The sequence below is a fragment of the Fringilla coelebs genome (genome assembly GCF_963513975.1).
Source record: "Fringilla coelebs genome assembly, chromosome: 5".
Taxonomy (NCBI): domain Eukaryota; kingdom Metazoa; phylum Chordata; class Aves; order Passeriformes; family Fringillidae; genus Fringilla; species Fringilla coelebs.
This window is the reverse complement of record NC_140033.1, coordinates 54,845,964-54,865,309: the sequence shown is the minus strand read 5'-3', so window position 1 is coordinate 54,865,309 and position 19,346 is coordinate 54,845,964. Positions and strand designations below refer to the sequence as shown.

Here is a 19,346-nt window from a genome sequence, read left to right as displayed (position 1 = left end):
TGGCCAGCTGGACACATGACAGCCTGATTTCTATAGAACACAATCCACTTTTCAAAATTCTCAAGACATCTCTGAAAACATAAATAAGCTCTATTTTTCTCTACTATACATCTGACTTAGTAATTAGAAATAGTTAACTGTGATTTATCCAAACACTGGGCTTCTCACCTGGTGTAAAACTGCTTTTATATGATCAGGCAGCTTTAGCATTTGATATGCTCTTCTTACCTGAGCTAACACATACTGGCAGTTTCCTGGAAACTTGTATTTCAATCCATCAAATGTCAAGTAATGAGCTGTACCAATAGTAGTGCAGGTGCCATCACACAGATTTTTGGTGCACTCCCACTTCCTCCCCTGGCACACGCTGTAACAGAGAAAAGGGGGCAATGACAGTTGTCCTTGTCTCAATGTAAATTACAAGCAAGAAAAAGCAAAGTGCTTCAGGCAAAATGAAAGTGCCACAGTCTCTGCCTCCAGGAGCTCTCTACCACCAGATGAGAGGCTCTCTCATTAACATAAATCAGCATACGTTAGAAATGGGTGCATAAATCCAAATACTGCATTAAGATTAAATGAATAAGGAATGTGTTTCCCTGCTTCTTACAAGCTGCTTACAAGTAGGACTCTGGATGGTTTGAATTTCCCTGTTACAAAATAGGTCAGGACAGAGTCTGCTGGAATATTCTTTTATACTAGAATTTGCTGGAATATGCTTTTATACTAGAATTTTATTTAGGATATGCTGCTCTGCTCCAAGTACCCTTTCAGCAAAACAGAGCATCCACACTCTTGCCCTTTTCCAGAAGTATCCTGGAGGAGTACAACCTTGCTACAGAAGCTGCAAATATGAAAGGGGAACTCTCCCTTGACATCCACAGGCTTTTGATCAGTGAAATTGATTTGCTAACTAGCAAAAGACTGAGCAAATAAAGTAAAACTCAAAATCAGTGGAGAGTTAGAATACCATTTTACACAATATCTAATAATAATAATTTAATAATTAATAAGCAATATATTGCTGGAGGATGGCAAAACATTCATCCACTAAATGCTCCATGAATGCAGATGGACATCATCACTGCCCCAGGAATTTTCTAACCAAGCTCTCTGAGGGCAGGGAAAGGGTAATTCTATCCATACTTTACAGGCAAAAACTCAGGGATAAAATCTTGAAGTACTTTCCTAAGATCAAATTGCTAGCTGAAGGAAAAACTGGGCACTGAACTGAGTTCTCTAAAAATGCCTTAACCTGAGCACAGATACTATTTAATCTTGGTAACATTTCACATCATAATAAATATTGGGCAAGACATTTTCTTCAAAGAATGAAACTTCAGTAACATGAAACCTCTTGCCCCCTCTACACTGCAAACAGTTAGACAAGAGCAAGATTTTGTAAATATGTGCATGGACAGATTATCAGAGACATGGAGTGGTTAAATTCAAATTAGCAAATTTCTGCAGTGCACTGCTGCAAAAGTGTGACTCCAAAATTTTCATGGAGCTCCACAGTGAATTCCCGATACATTGCATAACAGAAGGTTTGCCACTGGCTTAGGCTTGGAGACATTCCACTGTTCATGAATTAGGGTGTCCCATATGTCAAGTCAGATGTAAACGCCAAATCTGACACCTCTGGCTCATATATTGCCTTTGCAGGTGTTCACATCTGGCTAAGAACAAGTGAGAATGAGAACTCCTGCAACAGCAGTACTAAAAACAAAAACAAAAGAAAAGGAAGATCTTGACCTCCAAAATGCAGACTCCCAATTCTTATTAATTCTCAAAGCAATAGTAATTTCCTATATCACTTTTTAAATTACATTTGACTTGATATTTGCTGAGAACTATCAAGAAACTTTTCAAAGTCACATAGTGCAAAAAAGCCCTAGTAACATTTTTGAAGGGACCTTATCTCCAATTTTACTTCCACATTCATGAAAAACATCTAAAATTTGAGGAAGAGCTTTTTATCAATGAGAAAAAGCCTGATTTCTAACATTTCCTCGACCCTAATAATGAAGGAAATTCTATGTAGTTGAAGAAATATAATTTTCAATGGCACTGCCAGAATTGCAGGCAGTTACAACAATGAAGCAACATGGTTATGATTACTTTAAGATCAAAGATTATATGAATAATTGACAATAAAAAGGCTGATCATGGTTATTTTGAGGATCTTGCAGACTTTTTAAAACTGAGAAGTTTCACGCTGTACTCTTCTTGTTTCAATAAAATTTTCATGGTGCCTATTTTTCAGCTGAGTCACTTTTACCTAAATGCAATGTAAGCAGATTACAGAGCATGCACCTAGACAAAAACATCAATTTCTCTTCCATCTTTTTCCCTTTCAAGCCTATTTCCCCCAGACTGAATTACAGTACATGGAATCACAATGTTGTATGTAGCTGCAAAGGAAAGAATTTAAACAAAACAGAGGGAGATTAATATTTCCATACAAAACCTTCATCCAAAGCTAACTCATGCTAGTTAGGAGTGGTCCCACTAGTTAAAAAATGCAAAACTTGAAATCACTGTTATTCAAAGAGCAGTGTACCAAACAAAAATCAAGCACTGGACTCTCCAGTGGTGCTGATTCTCTGACCCAACTCTAGCCAGTCATACAGAGGATGAAAAACATTGCTCCTGGGGTTGCCACAGAGCTGGGCAGGAACATTTAGGGTAGAATGCATAACTGATTCTCAAGTCTGAGTTCAAAGAACCCCAAGGATTTTCACAGTGCTGGTGGCTGAATGTCCTTCACCCTGGATTCTTGGAGCTCTGGAGGAAAAGAGCCACCATTCCCCACCACCACACACATGGAAAACAAAGCACCTCCAGTGCAACCAATGTGCTGTGCAGGAGAAGCCAAAAGTGTCACTGTACTTTACCAAAGGCTGTGCTGAGGGCTTCCCTCCATGACAATTAAGCAGTCCAGAACTGCCCTTTGAACCTATAAATCCTTTTCTAGCAACCAAGCAGGATAATGGTGAAAGACATGGAGGACTCACTCTTTTTCTTCTAAGAAAGTAACAGTTTTCCATCTGTTTTCATATTTTTTAATATATCAATATATACAGCACTCTTTTGAGATTAAAGAAGTTGACCCTGTCTCTTCCTAATTCTTTATCATTTCCCTGAAGAGCTCCTATCATATTACAGCTGGTGCATCACACCCCTTCTGGCTGAAAAGGGCTGATTTGATGGGCCTCAGACAGCCAACAAAAAGGGAAACACAACAGCAAAGCTTAGTGACAAAGCCCAGGCTCCATTCCTCCCACCCCAAAGCATATAGGTCCTAAATTGCTGTCTTGTGTTGCAAAATCCACTATCTAATGCCTACAGAAGAGTTGCACAGACACACAACTATTTGTAAGGCACAAGGTAGAGGTTGCCAGACATTGCAAGGGATTTGATTGCAAAGCAATATGCAAAGGGAATGTGCTGTCTGTGCAATTAATATGCAGCAAAACCTGGCTGTCTCTAAAAGAGATCTGTTAAGTAAACAATATTTGGTGTTACCAGAAACACAGCAGACTCCCTAAAGAGAAAAAACATCCTTCCAGTGGCTCACCAGGTGTTGCAGTCCTTAGTCACTGTTTCTCCTTTGGAATATTCTCTTCCATTGTGGAAGCACGGGCACCTCTCAGGAGCAACACACTTGTTTTCATGTCGTACCTAAGCAGAACACACAGTTTGTCACCACCTGGGGCTGCTGGGATGTGCCCATGCGCAGGGCGAGCAAGCAGCCAGGAGCAAGCACAGAAGGTGCGGATGGAAAATAAAAGAAAGGTTGAAAGGAATAAAAGAAAGGATGAAAGCTATCCAAGGTGAGAAAGGTACAGTGCTACTAATACTTTTAGCCATTTACATAAATAGAGCTGTAGGTACATAAATCACAGCTTGCTCCCACCATCTCAAGCTTCTGGGAGAATAGATGATATTATAGAAGAATGGCACCATGAGAAAGTCCAGGATGCAGTGAACCAGGCTAACCTGAGTATGGAGAATAGCTTCTCACACACAACAAACTGGAAAAGGGCTTACTAGAAAAGTAGACAAAGGGCCCAGATGGACTAAAAATGGAAATAGGAGCATCAAGGAGACCAGAAGCCACAGTGCCTGACCCATCCACATGCAAATGCAGGTCATGTTGTTGCAGACAACAGCCACTTGACAAAGCCAACACTCCATCAACTCTCCTCTGAAAATTGCAGTAATCACTCATTTTCTTTCAAATCCCTATTTATTTCCTGGAAGGCTGGATAAATATCAGTCCATTTGAGGTATTATTCTGCTCTCTCTACAAGAGGTCCTGTTGCTAGGAAATAGGACATAATCTTCTATCCAAATTTCAATTTTCACCCTTCTGATCTGAGTTTCTCTTTACAGAACAAAAAATCATTTGTCCCATTTAAATTAAAAAAAAAAAAAACAAAAACAAACAAAAAAAAACTAGAGCCAAAGAAAAACAAGTAATGCCTTTAGACTATTCTGTTTTTCCATTCATTTTCTGTTTTCTTTTTTTGTGATTACTTTCCATTTTTAAGAACACCAGTTTTAGAGAATCAAACATAACCAAAGCTGGCTATGCTGACTTTTCACTCAATAGCAGTTCTGGCAAAGCCAGAATAAGTTTGGCTCTTGTTTCATGGAATACCTAAATGGAGAGCCCTTCCCCTTCTTCTCATTCAAAAGTCACAAAATATCACCTTCCCACTTTAAACTCTTTCTGAAAAATCATTAAAAAAAAGTTTCTTTTTTACTATTAAATATAGGACAATGAGATCAATGTAGTCTGAATGCCAGGTTAATAAAGAAGAACAGCTTTGCCTTTTCCTATGGGGACCTAGAACTGCCACATGGAACAAATCACAAAAAAAGATTCCACAGCGCAGAGACCCTTGCTTTATATGCAGCTCCATGTGCTCTGTGGCTTATGGGGAGCTGCATTATGCCAAATAAAATCACTTAGATAGAAGTAAGATGGAAATAAATAAATGCTTTTCTAGATAATGGAGCTGCAGCTCTGCCTTCACCTTTACAAAGGATGGTGAGAACGTCCAGAGAAGACCAGAAAGAAGAGTTTAATACCTTCTTTCCTTCCTTCCTGGTGGTATTTAGGAAAAAAGGAAGAATATGACCTCATTCATGGCTATGTTTCTGAATTTTTGCAGAGTGTTCAGCAACACAGTTCACAATACACTTGAGGACTTGCCTCCAGATACAAAACTGGGGAATAGACATCTGGTTAGTAAAAAGAGAATCAGAACCTCTTTTCCTTGATCCCTAAAAACTAGTACAGACTGGTATTAGCATTTTTATCACAACCAGCACAGCGGCCATAAAACCACCGACAGAGGGAAGAGCACCTTGTCTTGAACACTGACAGAGTGGGTGGGTGGGATTCAGCAAGCAGGACACAAAAACCCAAAGTGGACTTTGACCAGAAGAATGCTCATTTTTTTCTGCAATACTAAATGAATTATGATTTTGTTAACAGTAACATACAATCTATTTGGCCTATTAACATCCCATCCAAAATCTGGGGCATATCTGGAAGCCTGCTGCCATGGTGCACCACAAGGACCATGTGGTACTACAGTACAAGGCCAGGAGCACTATTCACAAGCAGCTGGATTTTCTCTGGAAGTCTCTCAATCCATCAATAGACTGCAGTTAAAACAATACAGGAGATTTAGCAGTCTTGAGTGCTTGAGATGACAGGAGGCAGTAGCACTGGGGAGGCAACTATATGAAAAGACAGAGGTTTGTAATGAAAACAACAGTTGTTTGCACCATTTAATGCCCTTAGGATGATGCTCTGCATCCATGGGATTACAAGTGGTTAATTAACAGCTCACCCATTACTTGGGGATTACAGAAATGTCTGTAATTTCCTTGCTCTGTCTTATTAATTGCTAAACCTTGGAAAATCTTGCAAAAGGAAGGACAACATTACAGGTTTCAGAACTTTTAAGATTCTCCTTACCCACACTCATAGGAGGTGATTGTTCTGCTCCTCTCTGCATGGTGCAGCCTAACCTTGAGTCCCGGGGGCAATTTTGGGCACCGCAACATAAGAATCTAAACTGTTAGAGGGTGTCCAAAGGAGCCTACAAAGATGGTGAAAGATCTGGAGGGGAAGCCACATGAGGTGTGGTTGAGGGCACTTGTTCTGTTGAGCTGGAGAAGAAGAAACTGAGGTCAGAGCTCACAGGAGTTCTGCAGATTCCTCACAATGAGAAGAGGAGGGGCAGGCCCTGATCTCTGCTCTGATGGAGGAGGGACAGTACCTAAGGGAATGGTTGGAGCCATGTCAAGGAAGGGTTAGGTTGGAGTTTAGGAAATTTTCTTCCCCCAGAGGGTGGTGAGGCACAGAACAGGCTCCCCAGGGAATGGCCACGGCCTCAAGGCTGCCAGAGATCCAGGAGTGTTTGGACAGTGCTCTCAGGCACAGGGTGGGATCACTGGGGTGTCTGTGCAGGGCCAGGAGTTGTGCTGGATGATCCTTTTGAGTCCCTTCCAAGTCAGGAGATCCTATGGTCCTGAAATCCAACCCAATGAACCTAAACTTTGAACTCTCTTGGTCAACACAATTTGATGAGTATCCCTCTGTCAAGGGAAGCTCAGACATTGCTCTGTTCCTCCTGACACATGCATGGAATTCAATGGAAAGTCAGCCAAATGTATGAAGAAGCATGGGATTAAATAAAGGAAGTGGGTCAGATGAGAACCCAATAGCTAAAAGGCTTTAGAATAAGAAATTGGTTTGGGGAAGAAGGGACCTTAAAAATCACTCAGTTCCATCAGCAGGAACACCTTCCACTATCCCAGATTGCTCTGAGCCCCATCCAACCTGGCCTTGGACACTCCCAGGTGTGGGACAGCCACAGGTTCTCTGGGCAACCTGTGCCAGGCCCTCACCATCCTCACTAGGAAGAATTTCTTTCATAAATTTTTTTAAGTAAAACAGCCTCTCACCCCTACTGTGCAAACAAAGACAAGTTAACAACTTGTCAGAAGACCAAAATGTGCTGGTTTACACTTGACTTCTCTTTCTTACATTAGCTGCATGTCTCTGATGTTTATTTGACATGCCCATCTTCTCATGAAGACATTGTAACATAGGATAAGCCCACACTAAACAATATACAACAGAGAAAACAAAATAGTCAGGTAAATTTCAGTTGAAAACAGAAAGAAAAAAAAAAAAGCCTTCCAAACTTTCCTGGTTAAGATGTTTAGGATTTGTAGGGTTTTTTCCCTTTTTCTATTAATGTATCAAAGTTTTAGAAATAGTTTTATTTCAGCAGTCAGAACGCAATAAAATATTTCATTTAAATTTTAAACCTTAATTTTTTTGTCAGTCGTTGGGAATAGAAAGAAAGCAATTTTCTACTTTTGGAGTGTCTAGATTTTGTGCTCTGTGATTGTTCTGTTCCTCTTTACCGAGAAAGGTGGTTAACACTCAATTCATATATTTATTAATATTTTCCAATGGGAAAAACTGAAGTGCAGTAAACTAATCTGAGAAAGCATATTTTTCCCCACACTTCTGCACATATGTTATGATTTCTCTTTTCTGCTGTGCAAAAGGGTGACAAGTATGGAGAATTTCCTACCTTCCAGATGATCAAAGACAGAAGAATTATTTTTATGACATATTGAACATTTTTATTTGCTAGAAATCAAAACAATGTAAAATACTAAATCAAGACAAACCAGAAAACTTATACTTGAAAGAAATTGAAAGAAAGTTGAAAGTTTGGAAGAAGTTAAAAGAAATTGGGTTCTGTCTTCAAGCTAAGAAGTTATCTGTGAGCATTGACAACTTTCATATGCTACTGTATCGCAAAAGAAAGAAAAAATCTTCAGTAAGAAGGCACAATTCCTTCCAGCCTGATAATATGTGCAGATATTTATGGGAACACATGTTGAGTAATCTGTTGCTTCCCACAGACCCTCCTGCAAACAGTAACTCACCTCTGTGAGTGCTTGTAAATTAGGCAGGATTACAGAACACCTGTACAGTAGACTGACAAGTAAAATGGTAATTCTTTTTTCCAGTCCCTTTATTGCTCACCTCTGTTGTACAAGCCTGGAAAACACAGACTTTGATTTGACTTTTAAGAGCTTTGTCTCTGTGCTCCCAGAGTCTCTGTGTTAGGAAAGGACAGGACAGAAAGGAGATCCTGGTCACCATCCAAATCCTTCTCGAGTGGGGGAGCACAAAGCCTCATTGCAGAGCACAGAAATAAGAAAAAAAGGCTCTCCCAAACCTCATCCCTTTGGGTGAGGAAAGGAAACTGCTCTTTGATAATGAGCTGGCAGCTCCTGTGAAGCCAGGAGTCTAAGACAGGGCAAACAGGACACACCTAAATGGGGACTGGGCTTGATCCTGACTCTGCATGGCAGTGGTTACAAGATCATTTCTTCATGGGCTTCTCCCATTGTGGCTTGGGGGCAGCTCATGATTTCTATCCTCTGACACAAGGGAAGCCAATGAGAACAAGTAATTCCAGGCTGAGTTTAAGTTTAGTGAAGATTAAACCATACTGTCATCTAGTGGACAGAGAATTTATTTTACCTTTTTTTTTTTTTTTTTTTTAAATAGTGATCCTGATTCTTCAATTCAAAACCTGACAAACCACCTTGTTGAACTCGGGTGTGTTTCACATCACTGCAAAGTCAGCTGGAGTCTCCAATTCCAAAAGGCCAAAGACTGCTCTCTTGGCAACAATTTTATGAAACAATTGTTTCTTTTAACTTACTGAAAAAGAATTCGAAATACTGTACCAAACATGAAGGTTAATTACTATAGGGATTGGGTTTTTTTCCTGTAGAGTAATTATCATAATTTGTTTTCCACAATTATGTCAAAAGTATACTATTACTATGTCCCAGAACTGAAACCAAAAATCTCAAGCTCCTTTACCAAATGAGCTGAATGTTAGATGCAAAGAAAAGCCTGTTCATCCCGGAGCTCTGGGAACTTTAAAGTAGAGAAGCTTTTCTAAGTTTTCTTATCTCACTACTATTTATGAATATTTTTCACTTAAAGGATAGGCATTTAGAGACTGAAATGTGAAAAGAAGCAACACTTGTTTTTAAAATCACACTGAAAATTTATGGGTAACTTCAGATTCTGTTCCTTTTCACCTCCAAGATATTTCACAAGCCAGCTTTTTCCTAGAGCTGGCATTTTATTCTGGAGTAGAATCTATTTATATAAATGGGTGTTTATCAACAAAATACAGTAGCAATGTTCAAAATATATGTTTATATTATTGCTAAAAATTACTGTATAATGAGAATTTGGGAAGAGCTGTATTTCTAGAAAGATAATTGAAGGAATTTGGGGGCAGAAAATAATTCAACTGATTCTTAAATCGGAGGGTTGCAGTGAGATATAACCCCGGACCCCAGCAAGCCTCTTTTCAATGGAAAAGAAAAGGTGCACTTAGTACAACACCTGCAACTCTGAGACACACTCTGACATCATCTTAGCAAGTTTCATATCCCGCATTCCTTCTCACAGGGAACATTCAGTTTGGTACAATGCACAGGAAGGCAGCTGGAGAGATGAAGACTTGACAAGGAGGAGCCAATATCAGCAGGAAGGATATTCCCTGGATCAGAGCAACCCAAGAATGGGTTGGGTTGGAAGGGACCTTAAAGATCATCTTGCTCCAACCCCCTGCTAGGGGCAGGGACACACTAGCCCAGGTTTCTCAGAGCCTCATCCAACCTGGCATTGTACACTTCCAGGGATGGGGCAGCCTCAACTTCTCTGGGCAACCTGTGCCAGGGCCTCACCACCCTCACAAATAAAGACTTTTTACCTCACACCCAATCTAAACATGCTCTCTGTCAGTGTGAAGCAATTCCACCTTGTCCTGTCACTCCATGACCTTGTCAAGAGTCTCTCTCCATCTTTCCTGTGGGTTCCCTTCCGGCATCAGAAGGCCACAATGAGGTCACCCCCAATGCTTTCTCTTTGCCAGGCCTAACAATCCCAATTCTCTCAGCCTTTTTTTGGAGGAGAGGTGCTCCATTCCTGTGATCAACCTGAATAAGGGTGTCCTCCTGTCTCTCTGGCTGAGAAAGTTCAACAAGACTGAGGAGGAGTTTAGGAGCAGAACTGAAGGAAGACATAAACCGGTCTTCAAGGCAGGCTTTGGAATTTTGATTAATAATTATTTTTGCAAGCTGAACTTCATCTTCAATGAACTTTAAGTACATGTTCTTTAAGCCAGCTGTCACCTTAGCACAACTTCTAGGGTCATTATAGCACAAGGGATTTTATATCTCCAGGGCCTCATACCTCCTTGAACAACACAACTCCTCTGTGCTCTGCCTCTCCCTGGTCCTTGCAGCAGTCATCTGACTCCTCTTCCTCACAGGCAACAAACACCATCTCGCTCCACAGCTAGCCAGCAAACTGCAGCTCTCTTCACATCTGGCTAGTAACTGCAACTCTCTCCACAGCTAGTTAGCAAACTGCAGCTCTCTCCTCACAGCTAGCCAGCAAACTGCAGCTCTCTTCTCACAGCTAGCCAGAAACCTGCAGCTCTCTCCTCACCTGTGGCTAGTAAACTGCAACACTCTCCCCAGCTAGTTAGCAAACTGCAACTCTCTCTTCTTAACTAGCTAGCCAACCTCTTTTGTAGCACGCTTTTTACTGGACTCAGCTGTGGCCTATTCCTAATCTTGGGTGATTAGTTCTGCAGGTGTGAGACTGCCTGCTGCACTATTTTCTTACAGTCCATCCCCCCACAGCCAGCCACAAGTTGATAGTCAATACTTCACAACCACTTATTCCCAAGCTGCAAGAAGACTGTTGGTAGCAGAGAATGAAGGCAAGAAAGCAAAGAGGACCTGCTTCTTACTGCTGTATTGAAAGCTGCTTACCATCCCTTTTGGACAGAGGCAACCAGATATGCAGCCATGGCTGATGCACTCGAGGTCATAGTTCTGGCAGGTCTTGGTACATTCCACTCCTTCTGCTCTTGGGTTGTTGGCAGGACAGATAATTTTTTCCATGGGGAATCTGCATGTCAAGCTCCTTTTTACTTTAAAAAAAATGAGTTCGCAAAAAGTGCAATTAGAACTCAAGTACTCATTGTTGGCACAGTATTTTTCTAAAAGGTGTATCTTTGATTTGAAAATTAATTTATTTGATTAGAAAATTAATTTAGAATATAGCCTGAAGCAACATCACTACATATGACATGGCACAGAAAACAGCCCCTACTTCCCCTGGAGTGACCTCAGTTAGGCTGTCATGAAAGCAGGTATTTAATACTGAAGCAAAAAAGCTGCACTAAACATAAAAGTGCAATTCCAGACTGCACTGGGGCTATGCAAACACCTCCAGGCACTGTACAAAGTTAGCAAAATTGCTATTCTGAGAAGCAGCAGCATCTTATATTATTGTATTTAGACCCATTTCCCACACTGAATATAACTACATTGGTGACTGTAAATAGCAGTGCCCTGATCTTCAATAAAAACTCTTTGAAACTTCAGGATCTGACAGTATCCTGTCCCAGGAAAATCCAGGATACTATTTCAACTGGTACTAGCAATATGCCTCTCTGAGGTTTTGTAAGTCTTGACATCCTATTATCAGGAAAAGTATGTCTTAGGAGCATTAAAGGAAGAGTTTGTTGAGATATTCACCTGGAAGGCTTCACCTGAAGAACAGGTGACCCAACCAGTGACACTGTCACTGGTGTCCTAGCAAGCAACATTAAGCAGGTCACTGCCCTGTACCTACAGAGGCATTTACAGTGTTTTCCTCTAGAATTGATTTATCCTGAGAAGGTGCAAAGACAAACAATTACCCTTCGTCTCCAATGCAATGGCAAATATCAACCAGAAATTTCCTCCAGACCCCATGTACAGGTGTATTTGTCAGTGTGCCATGGAAGACACCGTGTTTGGCTCTACTGGTGTTCCCATAGGGATCATAGGTTATCCTGAGCTGGAAGGCACCCACAAGAATCAGGAAGTCCAACTCCTGGATATTTTCAGGCCTCCCCAAAGCCCCACTAGCCCTTTCCCCTCTGAGATGCATCCAGTCTCAAACCTCCTATGCCATGAAAATCCCATAAGCTCCATCCATGTATCAGTGGAAAACCCCAAAAGATCCCAGAGCACTGCTGGCCTTTCTCCAATGCTGCAAACCCCAGTTAGATGCTAGAAGTTTTCCCATGCACCTCTCACAGCCTTCAGCCAAATATTTGATAAACCTGTCCACTGATGGGAAACATGGTAGCTGTCAGTCTCCAGAAGGTTTCATGGAGATTCCTGCTGGTTGGAAGGCACACTGGAAACCTGGCAGCAGTGTAACCTTCAGGCCACTAAAAGCCTCATTTACACCAGGAAAGAGTTTGCATCCCACTAGTGAGAAACAGAAGGTGTAAAACTGATGAGTTACTGATGTCTTGTGATCCTCAAATAGCAAATGGGGACCTCAGATCACTGGCATAGGTGATCCTTTAACCTTTTCAGCTCAAGAGAGACTGCAGTGGCTATTTATAAGTTTCAGAGGTGAGATTCAGTGAGCCCTGCACCCTCCCACACAACCCTTTTGTTTCTACCCTGTAAAAAAAAAAAAATTGGAAAAAATCTCACGATATCACAGCTGTTGCAACCTCGGGAATTTCTTCTCCAATCTACACTACCAAGAGACTGAAGAGAAAAAAAAATCAAAATAAAATATTAATATTTTAAGGCATACTAACTTCTGTGAGATGGCCTCTCATCAGCAAAAACATCAGCCAGGAAGCCACCAGGAGCTCTGTTTGTACTGCAGTGCATAAATCCATTCTCACAATAGCTAAGAAAAACAAACAGAGCTTATATTTAATGAAACAGCATGCAGCTTTCACTCACACTGATTTTTAGTCAACAGGAAACTTGTCAGAATACAAAACTACACCTCAGTGGGGCTGAGCTGTTGCTCTCTATCCACTGTGTCTACCAATATTAAAGGCAAACTTTCCTTAAAGGAGTTGATGCCATACAGTGGCATGGAAACCAAGCTGCCTGCTGGCCCTGACCTACTGGATCCAGTGCAGCTGCAAAGGGATAAAGCTAAGCAAAACAATAGTCAGCTTTGCTGAGAAAATAGGTAAGGGACCATTTAGTTCCTGAAACTTGGGATTTTTGTGGTAGAGAGGAAAAGAAGACACTGTTCCCAAAACTGGGCCTATCCAGATATTGCCTTCCCATTCCATGTGTACTGCTACTCAATTTAACTACTCAATTAGAAATGCTTTTTAATACTTGTATCTTTGACAAGAGGTAATTAGTCTTTAACAGTTAAGAATTATAGCACAGTACATTAAAGTGACATTTTTAAAGTCCACAAAGTGGCTATTGTCAGTAATTAAGCTCCATTTCAAACTGGCAGGAACTGTTCATAGGACAGGGCTTTATACTGAGTAAGGTAATATTTAAAATTAATCAGAGAGAGATACAATAGCAAAACTCACCATTTGGCCTCTTGGAGACAAAATCTTGCCTTTTCTTTAACTAGTTTCAGTAGATGCACAGGAACTGACCCAGTTAACAACTCAAGTCCTCCAAAAACTGGAGTGATGGTGCATAGGGAAGGGTTATGAATAGTGCACTTACCACATGGTGTAATGATCTGAGAAGACATCCTCTGGCTGGAAGATCTCCCCATCATAGTAACAGGAGCACTGGGATTTGGGCACACACTGCTCATGCTCATCCAGGTAGTGCCCAGGGGGACAGTAACACCCCTCCAGGCACAGCTGCTCACAGTCCTCCTCCGGGTAGGACAGAGACTGGCACGTCTGGTTGCACGGCATCCCACATTGTTGGTACACCTGGCCTTCAGGACAGGCCATTGCTGGTGAAACACATGAGAGAGAAGAGCATTTGACCCAAATCTAGCTGAAGGAAGAGCTGCCTAAAACAGACTGGGAAGTTTGGGATTAAAAGGCGTTTGCTCAATTTACTCATCAGTGGAGTGTTACACCATCCCACCTTGACTGCAGCACTGGTGTAGCCTAAGGCGCTGCTCATATATACACACAAACAAAACCTTACTAAAGGAAATTCCCCATAAATGTCAGGACTGGACTACCCTGCACTGTGATGGAAATCTAACCACAGAATTTTGCCCAGAACATGAAACACAAGCTCTGTCCAACCTCTGTTATTATCTGGATCACAGTCAGGATAACCTAACTGAAGGTCTCCTGAATGGAACCTACAAAAAAGATGGAGAGACACTCTTGGCAAGGGCCTGGAGTGACAGGACAAGGGCGAATGGCTTCACATTGACAGAGAACAGGTTTAGATTGCATGGTAGGAAGGAATCCTTCCTAATGAGGATGCTGAGGCCCTGGCACAGGTTGCCCAGAGAAGCTGTGGCTGCCCCATCCCAGGAAATGTCCAAGGACAGGCTGGATGGGCCTTGGAAAACCCTGGTCTAGTGGAAGGTGTCCGTTGGAACAAGATGATCTTCAAGGTCCCTTTCAACCCAAACCATTCCATGATTTTCCTTGCCCATGTACCTCCTAAAATTTTTTGAACATCCCCTATTTTCCAATTATGCTTCCAAATGCCATTCTTATACTCCATATCCCAATGTACTGCCCTATCCCTTCCCAGCAACATCTGTTTTTAACAGCAAAAAGGCAAGACAAGTGACCTGGGAACAGCCTGACATCTGTACACTGTGTAATACACTGCCACTAAAATAAAACCCATCCCATTACTGACAGGAAAATTAGAGAAAAAGGCAAGGTGTATCTAGTCCTTGTGGATGGCTTCTATAAAAACAAAACAGCCTAATGTTGTGCTCCAAGTACAGCCTATCCCAGGAACAAGACGAGAAACAGTAGGAAAGCATTGGAAAAAATGTGTTTGCATTGAACAGCTCATGTAGCTCTTTTGGGCAGGTTTTGAAATCAGAGTGAAAGAGACAAACCATGACCAGTTCCTCAAGTAACACAAGGTGAAAATGTTGCCACCTCTGGGTGAAGCTGCACCCTGCCAAGACTAGATTTAATACAGCTTCTCTGCCATGCTGAGGCCCAGCATGCCCTGTTGCCATTCTCAGATGCTGCTCAGAGCCTGTCCTTAATTCCCTACTCCAGCACTCTTAGATTTATCATATACAAATCCTCTTATAGAAGGCATGCAAAGCCACCAGCTGTCCCAGCACTACCACATTAAGGAACATAATGGGCTTAGCAACACGTCCTAAAATCTGAAGGGAGATCTAGGGACTTGCTGATGGATTCCCATGTGCCACAGAACAATACACACCTGGGACAGGTAAATAGAAATATTTGGGTTGGAAATAGAAATATTTGGGTTGGAAAAGACCGTAAGATAACTGAATACAGCCATTAACCTCACACTGCCAAGTCCACCACTAAAGCATGTCCCTAAGTGCCATATCCATGTGGCTTTTAAAAACCTCAAGGCATGGTGACTTAACAACTTCTCTGGGCAGTCTGTGCCAGTGCTTGATAACAATTTCCATGAAGAATGCTTACATAAAACCTAATCTGAACTTCTGGGGAAACCTGAGGCCATTTCCTCTTCTCTTGTCCCTTGTTCCCTGGGAGCAGACCCTAACCCCCACCAGGCTGCACCCTCCTGTCAGAGTTGTAGAGAGTGAGAAGGTATCTCCTGAGCGTCCTTTTCTCCAGGCTTAGCCCACCTCAGCTTCTCCTCATCCAATTTGTGCTCCAGCCCCTTCCCCAGCTCCGTTCCCTTCTCTGGACACGCTCCAGCCCCTCCATGCCTTTCTTGTCCTGAGGTTCCCAGCAGTGCCCCAGGATCTGAGGTGTGGCCCCAGCAGTGCCAGCCCAGGGGACAGTCACTGCCCTGGCCCTGCTGCCACCCCATGGCTGGCACAGCCCAGGTGCCATTGGCCTCCTGCCCCCTGGGCACACCTGGGCTCCCGTCCAGCCGCTGTCCCCAGCGCCCCCAGGGCCTTTCCCAGCTTTCCAGCCCCTCTGCCCCAGCCTGGAGCTGCAGGGGATTGGTGTGACCCAAGGCAGGACGGGCCCTTGGCCCTGTGGAATCTCAGAGCACTGGGCTGGGCCCATGGATCCAGCCTGTCCGGGTCCCTCTGCAGAGCCTTCCTGCCCTCCAGCAGATCCACACTCCCACCCAGCTGGGTGCTGTCCATGAATGGACTGAGGATGCACTCAAAACCCTCACCCAGATCCTTGATTAAAATATTAAATAAAACTGAGGGCCCAAATTCTGAGCCCTAGGGACGCCACTGGTGACCAGCCCCCATCTGGGTTTAACTCAATTCAGCACCACTCTCTCAGCTCAGCCATTCATCCTGGGTTTTAACCAATTTTTTACATGCAGCTGCATGAGAGACACAGCTCTTCACAGTTTGTCCTGTCTGCTCCTCCCTTGCAGCATGAAGGGATTGGCTCTGGTGCTTATTCATGGTGGGTTACAGGGGTATGAGTCAGGTCTTAAATAATCAAACCGCAACTAAAATAATGTCAAAGAGAGGGGAGCTGAACGCACTTGATAGCTTGACACACAGCTACACTAATGACTTTGCTCCCTGGTACTTATCCACTCCAAATCATGCAAACTGGCTCTGTTGAGTCATTTCCCAAGAAACCAAATCTTTGGGGATGATGGTAGGGGTGGAACACATATTCAGTGCATTGGGCCACCAGCACAAATTATACAACCTGCACATTCACATCTCAAACCCATTAAGAAAGAAGGATTGCTCTCCTTCATGTGTCAGGAGATGTCTAGGGCACCAGGATTATTTAATGGGGGCTGATGGATCTGCAATCAGGGAAATTGTCACTTTGTGCGAGCACAAAGCTCTCTGTAATGCACAGAAAGGAAAAAGCAGCTCTGCACTATTAAAGATTAATTGTGAAAATTGACTTGTTCAATTACAGAAAGAGCAATGGGGCATTATCGCTGCTCTTTCTTTCAGCCTCCAGACCTGCAGAGTTCTAAAAGGATTTTTATTACATTACTGTTCCACTATCTGAACATTTACATAAACTAGGTAAAATATTATAAAACCATGCAGCAGTTTAATATAAACTGGGTTTGTTCTCATTTGCAGCATGCACTCTACAGCCTGCAAAATTTGTGGTTACTGACCTTGCAGACCCTACCAGGTCTCTCTTTTCCACTTTCCTACACAGTTTATAAATGTTTTTCCCACCCTCTGCTTGGGTAAAAGCAACTGAACAAATCTGGAGAGCTGCCAAGCACACATGCTTTTCTCCAGATTTTTCAATTGTCTTCTTTCCTTTATAACAAAGTTGCTCAGGAAAATGGAAAAACATTTACTTCACAAATATTTTTGGGAAAAGTATGTGTGTGCTCAATCAAAATTTTGATTACATGGCAGGGATTTTTTCCTACCACATTGACCTAAGAGAGAAATAAAAGAAATGAAAGGTGTTGGACTCTTCTGCTCCAGCCTCTTGGCAGTTTGGCTATTAATCTTCTCCTAGATAAGAGAGAGAGAGATGTCAGAGAGACTGTGGCACCTTGAAGTTTTGGAGACATTCAAAATTTTTCTGGACAAAACCTCAGGCAATCTACAGTAATTTAGCCTTGCTGTGAGCAGGGGTGATGCCACAAGACTGCCAAAATTCTCTTCTGACACAAGTTTGTCTTGCCCTCCATAACCCCATATTCAGGAGTCATTGCTGAGGTCAGGACCTGGGAAGCTTGGGCCTCAAAAAAAGGCAGTTCATGGATTGCTACAAATCACTTGGGAGATTCCTACCCTAGGACATTATGAAAGTTTCCAGGTGTCAGATCAACACTTCTCTCCCCCGGTGCTGAGCAGTCCCTGGGAACACCTTTTGCATCCATACCAGTGTGGAGGAAAGATTTACTCTCATCATTTACCATAGAGAAAATTTGGCATCTCATTCTAGATCTTTCATACAACATTGCTAGAAAAATTCCTTCAAGAGGAGGACAATAAGTGGGTTTGAGCAGCAGTGCACTTACGGCAAAAGTTGGGTTGTCTCCACTCCACCAGGATGCTTTTCCTGGCACAGGCTGCTGCATAATTAGCAATGGCAGAGCACAGGCAATCCTTTCCACTGGAACAGGAGCAAACATCAAAGCGGCAGTTCTTCACATAGGGAGTGGGACTCACTTCATGGTGACAAGGTTCAAAGGCAGGAGACATCAGAACTGAGCAGGAATCCTCAGCATATTTGGCTAAAAAGAGTAAAATGACATGCTCATACTGAATCAATCAATCAACATGGCTTTCAAGGAAAGCCAGAGGAGCCACAGTAAGCATTTTCTCTTCCTTTTATAAAAGAAAAAATAACCAAACAAACTCCACAAGAATAAAACAGGATCAGGCAGGCACAGATAGCACCACAGCTCATACATCATGAGCTCTACTGAAAGAATAATGTTTCAATAGTAAAACAAATCAAGAAAAGCAATGCTTTTATATTCTGTTAGCACTATTTCTGGTGACGTAATTCCCTTTAGAGGGAATTTGCTTTCTGCTGCCTTTTTATATTTGCAAAATTAAACTAGTTTTTGTTTTCAATTTTCACCAAATACTGTGTTTTCTTTATGAGGCCTGCATCAATACAAGTGTCTCTGTGTGTGGTTTTCTTTGTTACTGTTGTTTATTGGGTTTTTAAAAACAAATATTGCAGCCACCTTGGTGGTAATGTTAGCAACATTAGCTTCTTCTCTTTTCCTTTATTTTATTTTTTTTATGTAAATGGAAGATCACCATTTGCTCCACATGTTAATTTTGGATAGAGTGCAATACCTAAATGAGGATTGAGGTTGCAGGGGTCATTGTCTTGTTTTAACAAGTCCTCGCAGTCTGCATTGAGCTTCCAGGAGTTTCCAAAGTCTTCCAGACGGGATTCCACCATGCCAGAAGGTGTAAGAAAATCATCCCCTTCGTTCCCATTATAATTTCCGCACAGCCCACACATCCTTTCAGAGTAGACTGGGGACACCTAAGGAACACAACATTAGCCTGGTCATCTTCCAAAACAGGTTACCACTGTAGAGCAAGATTTTTTAAGGAATGAGCCATACACAATTGAATAGTCCAGAAAATTCTCGGACACACATCAAAATGCTACAGACACAATGCCATTGTACTGTATTTCTGTATTTTCAAACTTCTAACAAAACTGTTACTATTAATAGCTGCAAGACAATTTTTGCACAGTACAGTGAATTTCAGAGGGTGACTAAGAGAAAAATAGCTTATTTTTATGCCTTGATCAGAAGTCCAGTTTAGTCTTTCCTTGTTCTCACCATTCATTCATATAAATGAGCAGGGC

General features: G+C 42.1%; 1 protein-coding gene across 1 annotated transcript in view; it reads right to left on the bottom strand.

The window, feature by feature from the left end:
* VWF (von Willebrand factor) overlaps nucleotides 1-19,346 on the bottom strand; it is a 119,549-nt gene that overhangs the window by 66,470 nt on the left and 33,733 nt on the right. Inside the window, exons 14-20 of the mRNA XM_084205314.1 lie at nucleotides 18,818-19,013; nucleotides 18,025-18,240; nucleotides 13,651-13,891; nucleotides 12,756-12,850; nucleotides 10,918-11,078; nucleotides 3,578-3,681; nucleotides 229-367 (exon numbers count right to left, since the gene is read on the bottom strand). Of these exons, the coding sequence (XP_084061440.1) occupies nucleotides 229-367; nucleotides 3,578-3,681; nucleotides 10,918-11,078; nucleotides 12,756-12,850; nucleotides 13,651-13,891; nucleotides 18,025-18,240; nucleotides 18,818-19,013 (1,152 nt within the window). The remainder of the gene's footprint in view (nucleotides 1-228; nucleotides 368-3,577; nucleotides 3,682-10,917; nucleotides 11,079-12,755; nucleotides 12,851-13,650; nucleotides 13,892-18,024; nucleotides 18,241-18,817; nucleotides 19,014-19,346) is intronic.